This window comes from Hypanus sabinus, unplaced genomic scaffold (genome assembly GCF_030144855.1).
Source record: "Hypanus sabinus isolate sHypSab1 unplaced genomic scaffold, sHypSab1.hap1 scaffold_887, whole genome shotgun sequence".
NCBI classification, from domain to species: domain Eukaryota; kingdom Metazoa; phylum Chordata; class Chondrichthyes; order Myliobatiformes; family Dasyatidae; genus Hypanus; species Hypanus sabinus.
In genome coordinates, this window is record NW_026781740.1 from 126,936 (window position 1) to 146,657 (window position 19,722).

At 50.5% G+C, this 19,722-nt stretch overlaps 1 protein-coding gene and 1 long non-coding RNA gene across 2 annotated transcripts; both read right to left on the reverse strand.

Annotated features, from left to right (window-relative positions):
- Window positions 1-11,401: 11,401 nt before the first annotated feature.
- Window positions 11,402-12,902, reverse strand: LOC132390418 (uncharacterized). The gene is made up of 2 exons (XR_009510904.1): window positions 12,759-12,902; window positions 11,402-11,988 (listed from the first exon to the last, which is right to left on the reverse strand). It is a non-coding gene; the product is annotated as an uncharacterized LOC132390418 (long non-coding RNA).
- Window positions 12,903-14,817: 1,915 nt separating this feature from the next.
- Window positions 14,818-16,804, reverse strand: LOC132390417 (stefin-3-like). Its single transcript, XM_059963028.1, has 3 exons — window positions 16,650-16,804; window positions 15,863-15,964; window positions 14,818-15,091 (listed from the first exon to the last, which is right to left on the reverse strand). Exons 1-3 carry the CDS (start codon window positions 16,701-16,703, stop codon window positions 14,957-14,959), a joined length of 291 nt encoding a protein of 96 aa, XP_059819011.1. The 5' UTR covers window positions 16,704-16,804; the 3' UTR covers window positions 14,818-14,956.
- Between the last annotated feature and the right edge of the window lie 2,918 nt (window positions 16,805-19,722).

Here is a 19,722-nt window from a genome sequence, read left to right on the forward strand (position 1 = left end):
TGAAGAATGAATTGGGAGAAATTGTTATGGGAAACAGGGAAATGGCAACAGAATTTAATGCATACTTTAGATCTGTCTTCACCAGGGAGGACACAAGCAATCTCCCAGATGTATGGATGGGCCAGGGTCATAAGATATCAGAGGAATAGAGACAGATTGACATTAGGAAAGAAACTGTGATGAGTAGACTGGTAGGACTGAAGGCTAATAAATCCCCGGGTCCAGATGGTCTGCATCCGATGCTTCTAAAAGAGGTGGCTCCGGAAATTGCAGATGCATTGGTAATCATTTTCCAATGTTCCTTAGATTCAGGATTAGTTCCTGAAGATTGGAGAGTGGCTAATGTTGTCCCACTTTTCAGGAAGGGAGGGAAGGAGAAAACGGAGAACTATCGCCCTGTTCGCCTAACGTCAGTCGTGGGGAAGATGCTTGAGTCCATTATTAAGGACGAAATAGTGGCACATCTAGATGGCAGAAATAGGATTAGGCCGAGCCAGCATGTAGTTACCAAGGGCAAATCATGCTTGACTAATCTGTTGGAGTTTTTCGAGGGTGTAAAAAGGATGTTAGACGAGGGTAAGCCAGTAGATGTTGTGTACCTAGATTTTCAGAAGGCATTCGATAAGGTGCCACATAGGAGATTGGTGTGTAAAATCAGAGCTCATGGCATTGGGGGCAGGGTTTCAACATGGATAGAAAACAGGTTGGCAGATAGAAAGCAAAGGGTAGCAATGAATGGGTGTTTCTCAGACTGGCTGGAGGTGACTAGTGGGGTACCACAGGGCTCTGTATTGGGACCACAGCTCTTTACGATTTATGTCAATGATTTAGATGAGGGCATTGAAAACTATATCAGCAAGTTTGCTGACGATACTAAACTGGGTGGCAGTGTGACATGCGAAGAGGACGTTAGGAGAATACAGGGAGACTTGGATAGGCTGAGTGAGTGGGCAGATACTTGGCAGATGTCATTCAATGTGAATAAATGTGAAGTTATCCACTTTGGAAGCAGGAACAAGAGTATTGTCTGAACAGTGTCGAGTTAGGCAAGGGAGAAATGCAAAGAGACCTAGGAGTCCTAGTTCACCAGTCAATGAAGGTGAATGAGCAAGTGCAACAGGCAGTGAAGAGGGCAAATGGAATGTTGGCCTTTGTTACAAGGGGAATTGAATACAAGAGCAAGGATGTTCTTTTGCATTTGTACAGGGCCCTGGTGAGACCACACCTGGAATATTGTGTACAGTTTTGGTCTCCAGGTTTAAGGAAGGACATTCTGGCAATTGTGGAAGTGCAGCGTAGATTCACTAGGTTGATTCCTGGGATGGCAGGGCTGTCTTACGCAGAGAGATTGGAGAGATTGGGCTTGTACACGTTGGAATTGAGGAGATTGAGAGGGGATCTGATTGAAACGTTTAAGATAATTAAAGGATTTGATAGGATTGAGGCAGAAAATATGTTCCAGATGTTGGGAGAGTCCAGTACCAGAGGGCATGGATTGAGAATAAGAGGTCAGTTATTTGAAACAGAGTTGAGGAAGAGCTTCTTCTCCCAGAGAGTTGTGGAGGTGTGGAATGCACTGCCTCGGAAGACGGTGGAGGCCAATTCTCTGGATGCATTCAAGAAGGAGCTGGATAGATATCTGATGGATAGGGGAATCAAGGGATATGGGGACAAGGCAGGGACTGGGTATTGATAGTGCATGATCAGCCATGATCTCAGAATGGCGGTGCAGACTCGAGGGGCCGAATGGTCTACTTCTGCACCTATTGTCAATTGTCTATTGTCTATTGAACTAGTCTGCCCATTCTCCTCGGACCTCTCCCATTGAAAAGGTGTTCCCCACCCCCCACAGAACTGCCGCTCCCTGGATTTACGTGCAATGTGTGTTTACTCTCCCCTTCCTCTCAGCTTGAAGAATGAATTGGGAGAAATTGTTATGGGAAACAGGGAAATGGCAACAGAATTTAATGCATACTTTAGATCTGTCTTCACCAGGGAGGACACAAGCAATCTCCCAGATGTATGGATGGGCCAGGGTCATAAGATATCAGAGGAATAGAGACAGATTGACATTAGGAAAGAAACTGTGATGAGTAGACTGGTAGGACTGAAGGCTAATAAAACCCCGGGTCCAGATGGTCTGCATCCGAGGGTTCTAAAAGAGGTGGCTCCGGAAATTGCAGATGCATTGGTAATCATTTTCCAATGTTCCTTAGATTCAGGATCAGTTCCTGAAGATTGGAGAGTGGCTAATGTTGTCCCACTTTTCAGGAAGGGAGGGAAGGAGAAAACGGAGAACTATCGCCCTGTTCGCCTAACGTCAGTCTTGGGGAAGATGCTTGAGTCCATTATTAAGGACGAAATAGTGGCACATCTAGATGGCAGAAATAGGATTAGGCCGAGCCAGCATGGATTTACCAAGGGCAAATCATGCTTGACTAATCTGTTGGAGTTTTTTGAGGGTGTAAAAAGGATGTTAGACGAGGGTAAGCCAGTAAATGTTGTGTACCTAGATTTTCAGAAGGCATTCGATAAGGTGCCACATAGGAGATTGGTGTGTAAAATCAGAGCTCATGGCATTGGGGGCAGGGTTTCAACATGGATAGAAAACAGGTTGTCAGATAGAAAGCAAAGTGTAGCAATGAATGGGTGTTTCTCAGACTGGCTGGAGGTGACTAGTGGGGTACCACAGGGCTCTGTATTGGGACCACAGCTCTTTACGATTTATGTCAATGATTTAGATGAGGGCATTGAAAACTATATCAGCAAGTTTGCTGACGATACTAAACTGGGTGGCAGTGTGACATGCGAAGAGGACGTTAGGAGAATACAGGGAGACTTGGATAGGCTGAGTGAGTGGGCAGATACTTGGCAGATGTCATTCAATGTGAATAAATGTGAAGTTATCCACTTTGGAAGCAGGAACAAGAGGGCAGAGTATTGTCTGAACAGTGTCGAGTTAGGCAAGGGAGAAATGCAAAGAGACCTAGGAGTCCTAGTTCACCAGTCAATGAAGGTGAATGAGCAAGTGCAACAGGCAGTGAAGAGGGCAAATGGAATGTTGGCCTTTGTTACAAGGGGAATTGAATACAAGAGCAAGGATGTTCTTTTGCATTTGTACAGGGCCCTGGTGAGACCACAACTGGAATATTGTGTACAGTTTTGGTCTCAGGTTTAAGGAAGGACATTCTGGCAATTGTGGAAGTGCAGCGTAGATTCACTAGGTTGATTCCTGGGATGGCAGGGCTGTCTTACGCAGAGAGATTGGAGAGATTGGGATTGTACACGCTGGAATTGAGGAGATTGAGAGGGGAACGTTTAAGATAATTAAAGGATTTGATAGGATTGAGGCAGAAAATATGTTCCAGATGTTGGGAGAGTCCAGTACCAGAGGGCATAGATTGAGAATAAGAGGTCAGTTATTTGAAACAGAGTTGAGGAAGAGCTTCTTCTCCCAGAGAGTTGTGGAGGTGTGGAATGCACTGCCTCGGAAGACGGTGGAGGCCAATTCTCTGGATGCATTCAAGAAGGAGCTGGATAGATATCTGATGGATAGGGGAATCAAGGGATATGGGGACAAGGCAGGGACTGGGTATTGATAGTGCATGATCAGCCATGATCTCAGAATGGCGGTGCAGACTCGAGGGGCCGAATGGTCTACTTCTGCACCTATTGTCAATTGTCTATTGTCTATTGAACTAGTCTGCCCATTCTCCTCGGACCTCTCCCATTGAAAAGGTGTTCCCCACCCCCCACAGAACTGCCGCTCCCTGGATTTACGTGCAATGTGTGTTTACTCTCCCCTTCCTCTCAGCTTGAAGAATGAATTGGGAGAAATTGTTATGGGAAACAGGGAAATGGCAACAGAATTTAATGCATACTTTAGATCTGTCTTCACCAGGGAGGACACAAGCAATCTCCCAGATGTATGGATGGGCCAGGGTCATAAGATATCAGAGGAATAGAGACAGATTGACATTAGGAAAGAAACTGTGATGAGTAGACTGGTAGGACTGAAGGCTAATAAAACCCCGGGTCCAGATGGTCTGCATCCGAGGGTTCTAAAAGAGGTGGCTCCGGAAATTGCAGATGCATTGGTAATCATTTTCCAATGTTCCTTAGATTCAGGATCAGTTCCTGAAGATTGGAGAGTGGCTAATGTTGTCCCACTTTTCAGGAAGGGAGGGAAGGAGAAAACGGAGAACTATCGCCCTGTTCGCCTAACGTCAGTCTTGGGGAAGATGCTTGAGTCCATTATTAAGGACGAAATAGTGGCACATCTAGATGGCAGAAATAGGATTAGGCCGAGCCAGCATGGATTTACCAAGGGCAAATCATGCTTGACTAATCTGTTGGAGTTTTTTGAGGGTGTAAAAAGGATGTTAGACGAGGGTAAGCCAGTAAATGTTGTGTACCTAGATTTTCAGAAGGCATTCGATAAGGTGCCACATAGGAGATTGGTGTGTAAAATCAGAGCTCATGGCATTGGGGGCAGGGTTTCAACATGGATAGAAAACAGGTTGTCAGATAGAAAGCAAAGTGTAGCAATGAATGGGTGTTTCTCAGACTGGCTGGAGGTGACTAGTGGGGTACCACAGGGCTCTGTATTGGGACCACAGCTCTTTACGATTTATGTCAATGATTTAGATGAGGGCATTGAAAACTATATCAGCAAGTTTGCTGACGATACTAAACTGGGTGGCAGTGTGACATGCGAAGAGGACGTTAGGAGAATACAGGGAGACTTGGATAGGCTGAGTGAGTGGGCAGATACTTGGCAGATGTCATTCAATGTGAATAAATGTGAAGTTATCCACTTTGGAAGCAGGAACAAGAGGGCAGAGTATTGTCTGAACAGTGTCGAGTTAGGCAAGGGAGAAATGCAAAGAGACCTAGGAGTCCTAGTTCACCAGTCAATGAAGGTGAATGAGCAAGTGCAACAGGCAGTGAAGAGGGCAAATGGAATGTTGGCCTTTGTTACAAGGGGAATTGAATACAAGAGCAAGGATGTTCTTTTGCATTTGTACAGGGCCCTGGTGAGACCACAACTGGAATATTGTGTACAGTTTTGGTCTCAGGTTTAAGGAAGGACATTCTGGCAATTGTGGAAGTGCAGCGTAGATTCACTAGGTTGATTCCTGGGATGGCAGGGCTGTCTTACGCAGAGAGATTGGAGAGATTGGGCTTGTACACGCTGGAATTGAGGAGATTGAGAGGGGATCTGATTGAAACGTTTAAGATAATTAAAGGATTTGATAGGATTGAGGCAGGAAATATGTTCCAGATGTTGGGAGAGTCCAGTACCAGAGGGCATGGATTGAGAATAAGAGGTCAGTTATTTGAAACAGAGTTGAGGAAGAGCTTCTTCTCCCAGAGAGTTGTGGAGGTGTGGAATGCACTGCCTCGGAAGACGGTGGAGGCCAATTCTCTGGATGCTTTCACGAAGGAGCTAGATAGATATCTGATGGATAGGGGAATCAAGGGATATGGGGACAAGGCAGGGACTGGGTATTGATAGTGCATGATCAGCCATGATCTCAGAATGGCGGTGCAGACTCGAGGGGCCGATTGGTCTACTTCTGCACCTATTGTCTATTGTCTATTGTCTATTGAACTAGTCTGGCCATTCTCCTCGGACCTCTCCCATTGAAAAGGTGTTCCCCCCCCCCACAGAACTGCCGCTCCCTGGATTTACGTGCAATGTGTGTTTACTCTCCCCTTCCTCTCAGCTGGAACTAGTCTGGCCATTCTCCTCGGACCTCTCCCATTGAAAAGGTGTTTCTCCCCACAGAACTGCCGCTCCCTGGATTTACGTGCAATGTGGATTTACTCTCCCCTTCCTCTCAGCTGGAACTAGTCTGGCCATTCTCCTCGGACCTCTCCCATTGAAAAGGTGTTTCTCCCCACAGAACTGCCGCTCCCTGGATTTACGTGCAATGTGGATTTACTCTCCCCTTCCTCTCAGCTGGAACTAGTCTGGCCATTCACATCGGACCTCTCCCATTGAAAAGGTGTTTCCCCCCCCCCCCCCCACAGAACTGCCTCCCCCTGGATTTACGTGCAATGTGTGTTTACTCTCCCCTTCCTCTCAGCTTGAACTAGTCTGGCCATTCTCCTCGGACCTCTCCCATTGAAAAGGTGTTTCTCCCCACAGAACTGCCGTTCCCTGGATTTACGTGCAATGTGGATTTACTCTCCCCTTCCTCTCAGCTGGAACTAGTCTGGCCATTCACATCGGACCTCTCCCATTGAAAAGGTGTTTCCCCCCCCCCACAGAACTGCCTCCCCCTGGATTTACGTGCAATGTGTGTTTACTCTCCCCTTCCTCTCAGCTTGAACTAGTCTGGCCATTCTCCTCGGACCTCTCCCATTGAAAAGGTGTTTCTCCCCACAGAACTGCCGCTCCCTGGATTTACGTGCAATGTGTGTTTACTCTCCCCTTCCTCTCAGCTTGAACTAGTCTGGCCATTCTCCTCGGACCTCTCCCATTGAAAAAGCGTTTCTCCCCACAGAACTGCCGCTCCCTTGATTTACGTGCAATGTGTGTTTACTCTCGCCTTCCTCACAGTTTGAAGAATGAATTGGGAGAAATTTTTATGGGAAACAGGGAAATGGCAACAGAATTTAATGCATACTTTAGATCTGTCTTCACCAGGGAGGACACAAGCAATCTCCCAGATGTATGGATGGGCCAGGGTCATAAGATATCAGAGGAATAGAGACAGATTGACATTAGGAAAGAAACTGTGATGAGTAGACTGGTAGGACTGAAGGCTAATAAATCCCCGGGTCCAGATGGTCTGCATCCGAGGGTTCTAAAAGAGGTGGCTCCGGAAATTGCAGATGCATTGGTAATCATTTTCCAATGTTCCTTATATTCAGGATCAGTTCCTGAAGATTGGAGAGTGGCTAATGTTGTCCCACTTTTCAGGAAGGGAGGGAAGGAGAAAACGGAGAACTATCGCCCTGTTCGCCTAACGTCAGTCGTGGGGAAGATGCTTGAGTCCATTATTAAGGACGAAATAGTGGCACATCTAGATGGCAGAAATAGGATTAGGCCGAGCCAGCATGTAGTTACCAAGGGCAAATCATGCTTGACTAATCTGTTGGAGTTTTTCGAGGGTGTAAAAAGGATGTTAGACGAGGGTAAGCCAGTAGATGTTGTGTACCTAGATTTTCAGAAGGCATTCGATAAGGTGCCACATAGGAGATTGGTGTGTAAAATCAGAGCTCATGGCATTGGGGGCAGGGTTTCAACATGGATAGAAAACAGGTTGGCAGATAGAAAGCAAAGGGTAGCAATGAATGGGTGTTTCTCAGACTGGCTGGAGGTGACTAGTGGGGTACCACAGGGCTCTGTATTGGGACCACAGCTCTTTACGATTTATGTCAATGATTTAGATGAGGGCATTGAAACTATATCAGCAAGTTTGCTGACGATACTAAACTGGGTGGCAGTGTGACATGCGAAGAGGACGTTAGGAGAATACAGGGAGACTTGGATAGGCTGAGTGAGTGGGCAGATACTTGGCAGATGTCATTCAATGTGAATAAATGTGAAGTTATCCACTTTGGAAGCAGGAACAAGAGGGCAGAGTATTGTCTGAACGGTGTCGAGTTAGGCAAGGGAGAAATGCAAAGAGACCTAGGAGTCCTAGTTCACCAGTCAATGAAGGTGAATGAGCAAGTGCAACAGGCAGTGAAGAGGGCAAATGGAATGTTGGCCTTTGTTACAAGGGGAATTGAATACAAGAACAAGGATGTTCTTTTGCATTTGTACAGGGCCCTGGTGAGACCACAACTGGAATATTGTGTACAGTTTTGGTCTCCAGGTTTAAGGAAGGACATTCTGGCAATTGTGGAAGTGCAGCGTAGATTCACTAGGTTGATTCCTGGGATGGCAGGGCTGTCTTACGCAGAGAGATTGGAGAGATGGGGCTTGTACACGCTGGAATTGAGGAGATTGAGAGGGGATCTGATTGAAACGTTTAAGATAATTAAAGGATTTGTTAGGATTGAGGCAGGAAATATGTTCCAGATGTTGGGAGAGTCCAGTACCAGAGGGCATGGATTGAGAATAAGAGGTCAGTTATTTGAAACAGAGTTGAGGAAGAGCTTCTTCTCCCAGAGAGTTGTGGAGTTGTGGAATGCACTGCCTCGGAAGACGGTGGAGGCCAATTCTCTGGATGCTTTCAAGAAGGAGCTGGATAGCTATCTGATGGATAGGGGAATCAAGGGATATGGGGATAATTCAGGGACTGGGTATTGATAGTGAATGATCAGCCATGATCTCAGAATGGCGGTGCAGACTCGAGGGGCGGAATGGTCTACTTCTGCACCTATTGTCTATTGTCTATTGTCTATTGAACTAGTCTGGCCATTCTCCTCGGACCTCTCCCATTGAAAAGGTGTTCCCCACCCCCCACAGAACTGCCGCTCCCTGGATTTACGTGCAATGTGTGTTTACTCTCCCCTTCCTCTCAGCTTGAACTAGTCCGGCCATTCTCCTCGGACCTCCTGGGAAACAACATCCACTCTATCTGTGTCCTCTCGTCCTAGACTCCCCCACCATGGCAACAGCATCTACTCTATCTGTGTCCTCTCGTCCTTGACTCCCCCACTATAGGAAACATCCTCTCCACATCCACTCTATCTGTGTCCTCTGGTCCTAGACCCCCCCCCCCACTATAGGAAACATCCTCTCCACATCCACTATACCTGTGTCCTCTGGTCCTAGACTCCCCCACTACAGGAAACATCCTCTCCACATCCACTCTATCTGTGTCCTCTGGTCCTGGACTCCCCCCACCATGGGAAACAACTTCGTCACATCCACTCTATCTGTGTCCTCCGGTCCTAAACTCCCCCACTACAGGAAACATCCTCTCCACATCCACCCTATCTGTGTCCTCTGGTCCTAGACTCCCCCACTACAGGAAACATCCTCTCCACATCCACTCTATCTGTGTCCTCTGGTCCTAGACTCCCCCCACCATGGGAAACAACATCCACTCTATCTGTGGCCTCTCGTCCTAGACTCCCCCACTATAGGAAACATCCTCTCCACATCCACTCTATCTGTGTCCTCTGGTCCTAGACCCCCCACTATAGGAAACATCCTCTCCACATCCACTATACCTGTGTCCTCTGGTCCTAGACTCCCCCACTACAGGAAACATCCTCTCCACATCCACTCTATCTGTGTCCTCTGGTCCTAGACTCCCCCCACCATGGGAAACAACTTCGTCACATCCACTCTATCTGTGTCCTCTGGTCCTAGACTCCCCCCACCATGGGAAACAACTTCGTCACATCCACCCTATCTGTGTCCTCTGGTCCTAGACTCCCCCACTATAGGAAACATCCTCTCCACATCCACTCTATCTGTGTCCTCTGGTCCTAGGCCCCCCCACTATAGGAAACATCCTCTCCACATCCACTATACTTGTGTCCTCTGGTCCTAGACTCCCCCACTACAGGAAACATCCTCTCCACATCCACTCTATCTGTGTCCTCTGTTCCTAGACTCCCCCACTATAGGAAACATCCTCTCCATATCCACTCTATCAGTGTCCTCTGGTCCTAGACTCCCCCACTACAGGAAACATCCTCTCCACATCCACTCTATCTGTGTCCTCTGGTCCTAGACTCCCCCCACCATGGGAAACAACATCCACTCTATCTGTGGCCTCTCGTCCTAGACTCCCCCACTATAGGAAACATCCTCTCCACATCCACTCTATCTGTGTCCTCTGGTCCTAGACCCCCCACTATAGGAAACATCCTCTCCACATCCACTTTACCTGTGTCCTCTGGTCCTAGACTCCCCCACTACAGGAAACATCCTCTCCACATCCACTCTATCTGTGTCCTCTGGTCCTAGACTCCCCCCACCATGGGAAACAACTTCGTCACATCCACTCTATCTGTGTCCTCTGGTCCTAGACTCCCCCCACCATGGGAAACAACTTCGTCACATCCACCCTATCTGTGTCCTCTGGTCCTAGACTCCCCCACTATAGGAAACATCCTCTCCACATCCACTCTATCTGTGTCCTCTGGTCCTAGGCCCCCCCACTATAGGAAACATCCTCTCCACATCCACTATACTTGTGTCCTCTGGTCCTAGACTCCCCCACTACAGGAAACATCCTCTCCACATCCACTCTATCTGTGTCCTCTGGTCCTAGACTCCCCCCACCATGGGAAACAACATCCACTCTATCTGTGGCCTCTCGTCCTAGACTCCCCCACTATAGGAAACATCCTCTCCACATCCACTCTATCTGTGTCCTCTGGTCCTAGACCCCCCACTATAGGAAACATCCTCTCCACATCCACTATACCTGTGTCCTCTGGTCCTAGACTCCCCCACTACAGGAAACATCCTCTCCACATCCACTCTATCTGTGTCCTCTGGTCCTAGACTCCCCCCACCATGGGAAACAACTTCGTCACATCCACTCTATCTGTGTCCTCTGGTCCTAGACTCCCCCCACCATGGGAAACAACTTCGTCACATCCACCCTATCTGTGTCCTCTGGTCCTAGACTCCCCCACTATAGGAAACATCCTCTCCACATCCACTCTATCTGTGTCCTCTGGTCCTAGGCCCCCCCACTATAGGAAACATCCTCTCCACATCCACTATACTTGTGTCCTCTGGTCCTAGACTCCCCCACTACAGGAAACATCCTCTCCACATCCACTCTATCTGTGTCCTCTGTTCCTAGACTCCCCCACTATAGGAAACATCCTCTCCATATCCACTCTATCAGTGTCCTCTGGTCCTAGACTCCCCCACTACAGGAAACATCCTCTCCACATCCACCCTATCTGTGTCCTCTGGTCCTAGACTCCCCCACCATGGGAAACAACTTCGTCACATCCACTCTGTCGGTGCCTTTCCACATTCGAAATGATTCTATGAGGTTCTCCCCCCCCCCCCGTCATTCTTCTAAACTCCAAGGAGTACAGTCCGAGAGCGGTCAAACTTTCCTCATATGTTAACCCTCTCATTCCCGGAATCATTCCAGTGAATCTTCTCTGAACCCTCTCCAACGTCAGCGCATCCTTTCTTAAATAAGGAGCCCAAAACTCCACACTGTATTCCAAGTGAGGTCCGCCCGTTTATTCCTTCTACCAAAGTGCATGACCGTACACTTCCCGACATTGTTATTCGAAAGGGAGGAAGGGGCTTCAGAAGGGACGGACCAGGAGGCGAAACAGAGAAATGATCAGCCGATCAGATCTTGGGCCGGCAGGTGGAGACCTCCGCCAAACCCGTCCCCATTAAACCCTTCCGCGCTTCCCCAGGCATCCCACGAATCCCCTCCGCACATGCAACATCCGCCCTCCCCGTGGTATGATCACCAGCCCCAGAAAGAGGCAAAACACAGAGTCAATTGAAGCAATGAAATTTTATTGGAGCGAAGCGTCTGCAGTCGAGCAGCCTCCGCGCTCGGGGCTCCGTCGAGCTGAAAGAATGCGGGTGAGGGCGAGGTATCGGGACCACTGGGACCCCATTGACCTTTGGGTGAGGGTGATCAGGGAGAGGGGAGTGGATGCTCGGAGGGGCCACTGATGTGTAATCTACCCATCAGCCCTCCGATGGGGGGGGGGGGGTCGGTCGGGGAGTGGGCTTTCGGCCGGAGCACAGGAAGATCCAAGTGAGCTGATATTGAACCACCTGGCGGGAGTGGGGTCCTGGTATTCCCCGGTGTTACCGGCCGACAGCACGGTCGAGCGGTGTGGCCGGGATGTGGGAGAAGGGGGCGGTGGTGGAGGGGTTGCCGCTGGTGGGCGATTCGTGGCGGTTAGAAGCAGAGCGAGGTCGGTGCGAGTGCGGTGTCCTCACTCCCTCCAGACGAGGGGAACCAGGTGATCGTTCCTCATGTTGTTTTCCGCCTGCGCGACCAGAAACGGACCACCACAAGGCGAGTCGTAGATTTCAACGTGGAGATAATTGTGGGTGAATCCAGTATCGACCTGTTCAGGGGAAAGGGGAGGAAAGGTGATGAGAGATGGTGGTACTGTCGCCCATCCACACCACCCTCCCCCACGTCCTCCACCCTCCCTCGTTCCCACAGTCACCCATTCCGCCAGGACACCTCGCTCCATCTTTGTCAACCCCTTCCTCCCGTATACATTTCGGCACCTTCGTTATCTCCTCCTATCCTATTTCTCCGTAGCGTGTCCGTCGCAACCTCCCTCCCCTACACGCATCCCCGTCTCCATTGCTCCAAACTCACCGACGCCCTCACACTGCGACAACCACTCCTTTCGGGATACGGCTCCCGGTCTTCGTCAACTCGTCCCCTCATTACACACGATACACGTTCGTCACTCACTCCCATGTACCCGTCTCCCTCTACGTCAGCCCCTCTTTCCCCTGTACCGCTCCACATTTTCATCAAGCCCTCCCTCCTCTACACACGTTGGCGTGTGCGTCACTCACTCCCATGCACCCCTCCAAATCTACGTCACCCCGCACCCCGATACCATTTCCCGTCTTCGTTCACCCGTCCCGTACACCCCATCGCAACTTGATCTCAATCCCACCCCCCGAATAGCCCTTCTCGAATCCGAGATTTCTTCCTCCCCCTACTCACCTCCCTGTCTTCGTCACTCTTTCCCCCTCTACGCATCTCCACGCCTCCATCGCGCGCGTCCTACCCCTACAACACTCCCCGTCTCCGTCAGTTCCTCCTCCCCCTACACTCTCCCAAGAGTGTGACGCTCCGCTCCGGAGACATTACCTTGACCAGATACATGGTGCCAATCACCTCCGACACACGATACTCTATCGGCTCAAAGCTAGTCGCTTTCTGACTGCATTTCTTCTCCACTGCAGGCCTCACCTGGGCAGGGCAGAAAATCTCTCAGAGCCTCCGAAAAGGATTGCTAAACCACCGGAGTGGGACAAGGCAGAAGCCTTGACCGTCTCCGCCTAACTCCTCCAATATACTTTGTCCAATACATCTCTCCTCTCCACTCCACCCCCTCTGTCCTGCGCTCTCTTGTCCTTTCTCACCCTCGCTTTCCAGAGCTTTCGTTCCCCATCTCCCTTTTCTCCCCTCCTCTCCCCATCTGTCGCCTCTCCTCTCTACCCTCACTCTTTCAACTCTACCTCAAGACTCATTTTGTTCTTCACACCATGATCTCTCTCTCTCTCTCTCCTTCATCAGCTCTACCATCTTTCTCGCCCCTTTTCTCTCGTCATTCTCCGCCCTTCATTCTGTCGCGCTGTCCTTCCCTCCCTCTTGCTGTCTCTCCCGGACTCACTCACTCTCTCCCGTCGCTCTCCCTCCCTCTCTACCCTCTCCACCACATCGCCCTCTCCGCCATCCTTCCTTCCCTCCATACTGTCTCTATACCTCCATTCTTTTTCTCTCGCACTTTTCTCTCTTCTCTCCTCCCTTAGCCGTAGTCGCTCACTTCGTCCTCACTCACCGCTTCTCCCCTCTCCCCGAGTCCTGTCTCTACTCCATTATTTCTGGCAATCTCTTTCACCCTTCGTATCCACCGTTTATCTTGCCCCGTCTCAGACCTGTGTCTCTCCCCCTTCACTCCCACTTCCTCTCTCTCTCTCTCTCTTTCTCTCTCTCTCTCTCTCTCTCTCTCGTCCCCCCCCCTCGGACCTCTCCCATTGAAAAGGTGTTTCCCCCCTCCCCACAGAACTGCCGCTCCCTGGATTTACGTGCAATGTGTGTTTACTCTCCCCTTCCTCTCAGCTTGAACTAGTCTGGCCATTCTCCTCGGGCCTCTCCCATTGAAAAGGTGTCTCCCCCCCACAGAACTGCCGCTCCCTGGATTTACCTGCAATGTGTGTTTACTCTCCCCTTCCTCTCAGCTTGAACTAGTCTGGCCATTCTCCTCGGACCTCTCCCATTGAAAAGGTGTCTCCCCGCCCCCACAGAACTGCCGACCACTGGAATTAACTTTTGTTTCGAAGCAAAATTAATCCCACGGTCAAAGTCCGTTAAAACCGATTTCATCCTTTTTCCGAATTATGACTTGTTAAGCGTCTGGTCATCTCTCATTCTTCTCGGTGTTAACCTGGCAAGATTACGTGGGGAGCGCCAGTACTAATGGGACTCGTTCCGACAACAATCAGTCTATACCGGTGAGAGGGAAATCACTACACAGAGCCCTCTAGGCTCAGGACAGGGAGCTGGGGCTGACTCCACGGCCAGATCTGCCAGGATATGATTGTCCTGACTGACCAGGTGGCCGACCCCTGCTCCTGTACTCTCCGTTGTTGTGTAAGGGGAGCGGGGGGTGGGACATAGAAAGGGAGGGAGGGGGCTTCAGAAGGGACGGACCAGGAGGCGAAGCAGAGAAATGATCAGCCGATCAGATCTTGGGCCGGCAGGTGGAGACCTCCGCCAAAACCGTCACCATTAAACCCTTCCCCACTTCCCCAGGCATCCCACGAATCCCCTCCGCACATGCAACTCCGCCCTCCCCGTGGGATGATCACCAGCCCCAGAAAGAGGCAAAACACAGAGTCAATTGAATCAATGCAATTTTATTTATGCGAAATGTCTGCAGTCGAACATCCACCGCGCTCGGGGCTCCGGCGAGCTGAAAGAATGCGGGTGGGGGCGAGGTATCGGGACCACTGGGACCCCATTGACCTTTGGGTGGGGGTGATCAGGGAGAGGGGAGTGGATGCTTGGAGGGGCCACTGATGTGTAATCTACCCCTCAGCCCTCCGATGGGGGGTCGGTCGGGGAGTGGGCTTTCGGCCGGAGCACAGGAAGATCCAAGTGAGCTGATATTGAACCACCGGGCGGGAGTGGGGGTCCTGGTATTCCCCGGTGTTACAGGCCGACAGCACGGTCGAGCGGTGTGGCCGGGATGTGGGAGAAGGGGGCGGTGGTGGAGGGGTTGCCGCTGGTGGGCGATCCGTGGCGGTTAGAAGCAGAGCGAGGTCGGTGCGAGTGCGGTGTCCTCACTCCCTCCAGACGAGGGGAACCAGGTGATCGTTCCTCATGTTGTTTTCCGCCTGCGCGACCAGAAACGGACCACCACAAGGCGAGTCGTAGATTTCAACGTGGAGATAATTGTGGGTGAATCCAGTATCGACCTGTTCAGGGGAAAGGGGAGGAAAGACGGTGACAGACGGAGCTACTGTCGCCCATCCACACCACCCTCCCCCACGTCCTCCACCCTCCCTCGTCCCCACAGTCACCCATTCCGCCAGGACACCTCGCTCCATCTTTGTCAACCCCTTCCTCCCGTATACATTTCGGCACCTTCGTTATCTCCTCCTATCCTATTTCTCCGTAGCGTGTCCGTCGCAACCTCCCTCCCCTACACGCATCCCCGTCTCCATTGCTCCAAACTCACCGACGCCCTCACACTGCGACAACCACTCCGTTCGGGATACGGTTCCCGGTCTCCGTCAACTCGTCCCCTCATTACACACGATACACGTTCGTCACTCACTCCCATGTACCCGTCTCCCTCTACGTCAGCCCCTCTTTCCCCTGTACCGCTCCACATTTTCATCAAGCCCTCCCTCCTCTACACACGTTGGCGTGTGCGTCACTCACTCCCATGCACCCCTCCAAATCTACGTCACCCCGCACCCCGATACCATTTCCCGTCTTCGTTCACCCCTCCCGTACACCCCATCGCAACTTGGTCTCAATTCCCCCCCCCCGAATAGCCCTTCTCGAATCCGAGATTTCTTCCTCCCCCTACTCACCACCCTGTCTTCGTCACTCTTTCCCCCTCTACGCATCTCCACGCCTCCATCGCGCGCGTCCTACCCCTACAACACTCCCCGTCTCCGTCAGTTCCTCCTCCCCCTACACTCTCCCAAGAGTGTGACGCTCCGCTCCGGAGACATTACCTTGACCAGATACATGGTGCCAATCACCTCCGACACACGATACTCTATCGGCTCAAAGCTAGTCGCTTTCTGACTGCATTTCTTCTCCACTGCAGGCCTCACCTGGGCAGGGCAGAAAATCTCTCAGAGCCTCCGAAAAGGATTGCTAAACCACCGGAGTGGGACAAGGCAGAAGCCCCGTACTATCTGACCGTCTCCGCCTAACTCCTCCACTATACTTTGTCCAATACATCTCTCCTCTCCACTCCACCCCCTCTGTCCTGCGCTCTCTTGTCCTTTCTCACCCTCGCTTTCCAGAGCTTTCGTTCCCCATCTCCCTTTTCTCCCCTCCTCTCCCCATCTGTCGCCTCTCCTCTCTACCCTCACTCTTTCAACTCTACCTCAAGACTCATTTTGTTCTTCACACCATGACCTCTCTCTCTCTCTCTCTCTCTCTCTCTCTCTCTCTCTCTCTCTCTCTCTCTCTCTCTCTCTCTCTCTCTCTCTCTCTCTCTCTCTCTCTCTCTCTCTCTCTCTCTCTCTCTCTCTCTCTCTCTCTCTCTCTCTCTCTCTCTCTCTCTCTCTCTCTCTCTCTCTCTCTCTCTCTCTCTCTCTCTCTCTCTCCATGCCCCTGACTAACCCACCAGTCTTTCCCTTGTCTCTCCCGTGACTCTCTCTGGCCCTACCCTCTCCCCACACTCTCAACCTCCACTATCCCCATCCGCCAGACCCTTTGCCCATCACCCCCGTCTCTTCCGCGCACCCCCACTCCTCAATAACAGCGAGTGCAGGAGGTCTGACAAATCACCTTTGTGAGGATATCCTTCACTTTATCATCAGCCTTCAGCACTGTGCTGGACATCTTCAGCTGCTCTGTGTCTTTCTGCAATCCTTCCGTCAGCGTCTCTCTCTCTCTCCTTCTCTGTCTGTCTTCCAATGCTCCCGTCTCTGGTTTTATAGACCCTCCCCTTCCTGCCTCCCCACGCCTCATGCCTTCCCTCCACGCCTCTGCACGATCTGTCCCTCCCCATCCTCTTAGCCAATCCCCTTCGCCCTTCCTGTCCCGTTTTCCCCCTGCGCTAACCAACCCAGTCTCATAGGTATAATTCTAACTTCCGCCTCACTCTCTCTGCCACTCTTTCCTCTCGGTTATGTCGCCCTTTTCGGAGTAAGGTAGATGGACTTGTCACGCCGTTCCAGTTTGGCAGGTGTGATGTCGTAGGCATCACGGAATCACAGCTGAAAGGAAATTATATCTGGGAGCTTTATGCCCAAGGGTGCACATTGCATCGGAAGGACGGGCGGGAAGGCAGAGTGGGCGGCGTCCTTCTGTCGGTAAAACATGAAATGAAATTATTAGAAAGCGGTGACATATGGTCTTTGTTTCAATCAGATCCCCTCTCATCCTTCTAAATTCCAGTGTGTACAAGCCCAGTCGCTCCAATCTTTCAACGTATGACAGTCCCGCCATCACGGGAATTAACCTCGTGAACCTACTCTGCACTCCCTCAATAGCAAGAATGTCCTTCCTCACATTTGGAGACCAGAACCGCACACAATACTCCAGGTGTGGTCTCACCAGGGCCATGTACAGCTGCAGAAGGACTTCCTTGCTCCTATACTCACCTCCCATTGTTATAACGGCCAGCATGCCATTAGCTTTCTTCACTGCCTGCTGTACCTGCATGCTTACTTTCAGTGACTGATGAACAAGAATACCTAGATTTCGATGTTTTCTTCTTGTCCGAACTTCACACCATTCAGATAGTAATCTGCCTTCCTGTTTTTGCTACCAAAGGTCCTCAATGGATGCTTCTCCGGTATTCACCACTGAGAGGGAACCTGTTGACGGTGAGGACAATATGAGTGAGGGTGATGTTCTGGAGCATGTTGATATTAAGGGAGAGGAGGTGTTGGAATTGTTAAAATACATTAGGACGGATAAGTCCCCGGGGCCTGGCGGAATATTCCCCAGGCTGCTTCACGAGGCAAGGGAAGAGATTGCTGAACCTCTGGCTAGGATCTTTATGTCCTCGTTGTCCACAGGAATGGTACTGGAGGATTGGAGGGAGGAGAATGTTGTACCCTTGTTCAAAAAAGTTAGTAGGGATAGTCCAGGTAATTATAGACAAGTGAGCCTTACGTCTGTGGTGGGAAAGTTGTTGGATAAGACTCTTAGAGACAGGATCTATGGGACCGTCAGCATGGCTCTGTGAAGGGAAGATCGTGTCTAACAGACCTGTGGGAGTTCTTTTAGGGAGTGACCAGGCATACAGATGAGGGTAGATCAGTGGATGTGATCTACATGGATAGTAGTGAGACATTTGACAAGGTTCCACACGGTAGGATTATTCAGAAAGTCAGAAGGCGTGAGATCCAGGGAAGTTTGGCCAGGTGGATTCAGAATTGGCTTGCCTGCAGGGGCCAGAGTGTCGTGGTGGAGGGAGTACATTCAGATTAGAGGTTTGTAACTAGTGGTGTCCCACAAGGATCTGTTCTGGGACCTCTACTTTTTGTGTTTTTTATTAATAACCTGGATGTGGGGTAGAAGGGTGGGTTGGCAAGTTTGCAGACGGCGCAAAGGTTGGTGGTGCTGTAGATAGTGTAGAGGATTGTCGAAGATTGCAAATGGACATCGATATGATGCCGAAGCGGTCTGAGAAGTGGCAGATGGAATTCAACCCGGAGAATTGGTACACTTTGGAAGGACAAACTCCAAGGCAGATTACAACTAAATGGGCAGTACACTTGGTAGTGTGGAGGAGATTTCTTAAGTCAAGGGATAGCGTTTAAGAGTCACGAGGGAATGATGCAGCACTATAAATCTCTGGTTAGGCCACACTTGGAGTTCTGTGTCCAGCTCTGGTCGCCTCACTATAGGTAGGATGTGGAAGCATTGGAAAGGCTACAGAGGAGATTTAGCAGGATAATGCCTGGTTTAGAGAGTATGGGATTATGATCACGAGATTAATGGAGGTAGTGTTTTACACTTTGCAGAGAAGGATGATGAGAGGAGACATAGAACCATAGAACCGTAGAACATTACAGCACAGAAACAGGCCTTTTGGCCCTTCCTGGCTGTGCCGAACCATTTTTCCGCCTAGTTCCACTGACCTGCACCTGGGCCATATCCCTCCAAACCCCTCTCATCCATATACCTGTCCAAGTTCTTCTTAAATGTCAAAAGTGAGCCCGCATTCACCACTTCATCTGGCAGCTCATTCCACACTCCCACTGCTCTCTGAGTGAAGAAGCCCTCCCGCCCATGTTCCCTTTAAACTTTTCTCCCTTCACCCTTAACCCACGATCTCTGGTATTTTTCTCCCCTGATAGAGGTATACAAGATATTATGAGGAATAGACAGAGTGGACAGCCAGGGCCTCTTCCGCAGGGCACCACTGCTCAGTACAAGAGGACATGGCTTTGAGTTAAGGAATGGGATTACTCAGAGAGTGGTTGGTGCGTGGAATGCACTGCCTGAGTCAGTGATGGAGACAGATACACCAGTGAACTTTAAGAGACTACTGGGCAGATATATGGAGGAATTGAAGGTGGGGGGTTACGTTGCAGGCAGGGTTTAAGGGTCGGTACAAACCTGTACTGTGCTGTACTGTTCTATGTTCCATGTTCAAACTTAATGGGCACTGTGTCATTCTTCACTGGGGAGGCCACTAGCTGGCGGTGGTCGGTGAGGATCAGGGGACAGAGGAGGAAGTGCCATTGCTATTACGAAGGAAAACCTGTGAGAGAAACGAAAGGTCTTCCGGCGTGTACGTCACATGGACCAGCCTACCCTCAGTCGCTGGGAACGTGTTGGAGTGCATTATTGAGGACGATGTTTCGGGATTCCAGAAGACCATAGATCAATGGAGTCAAAGTCA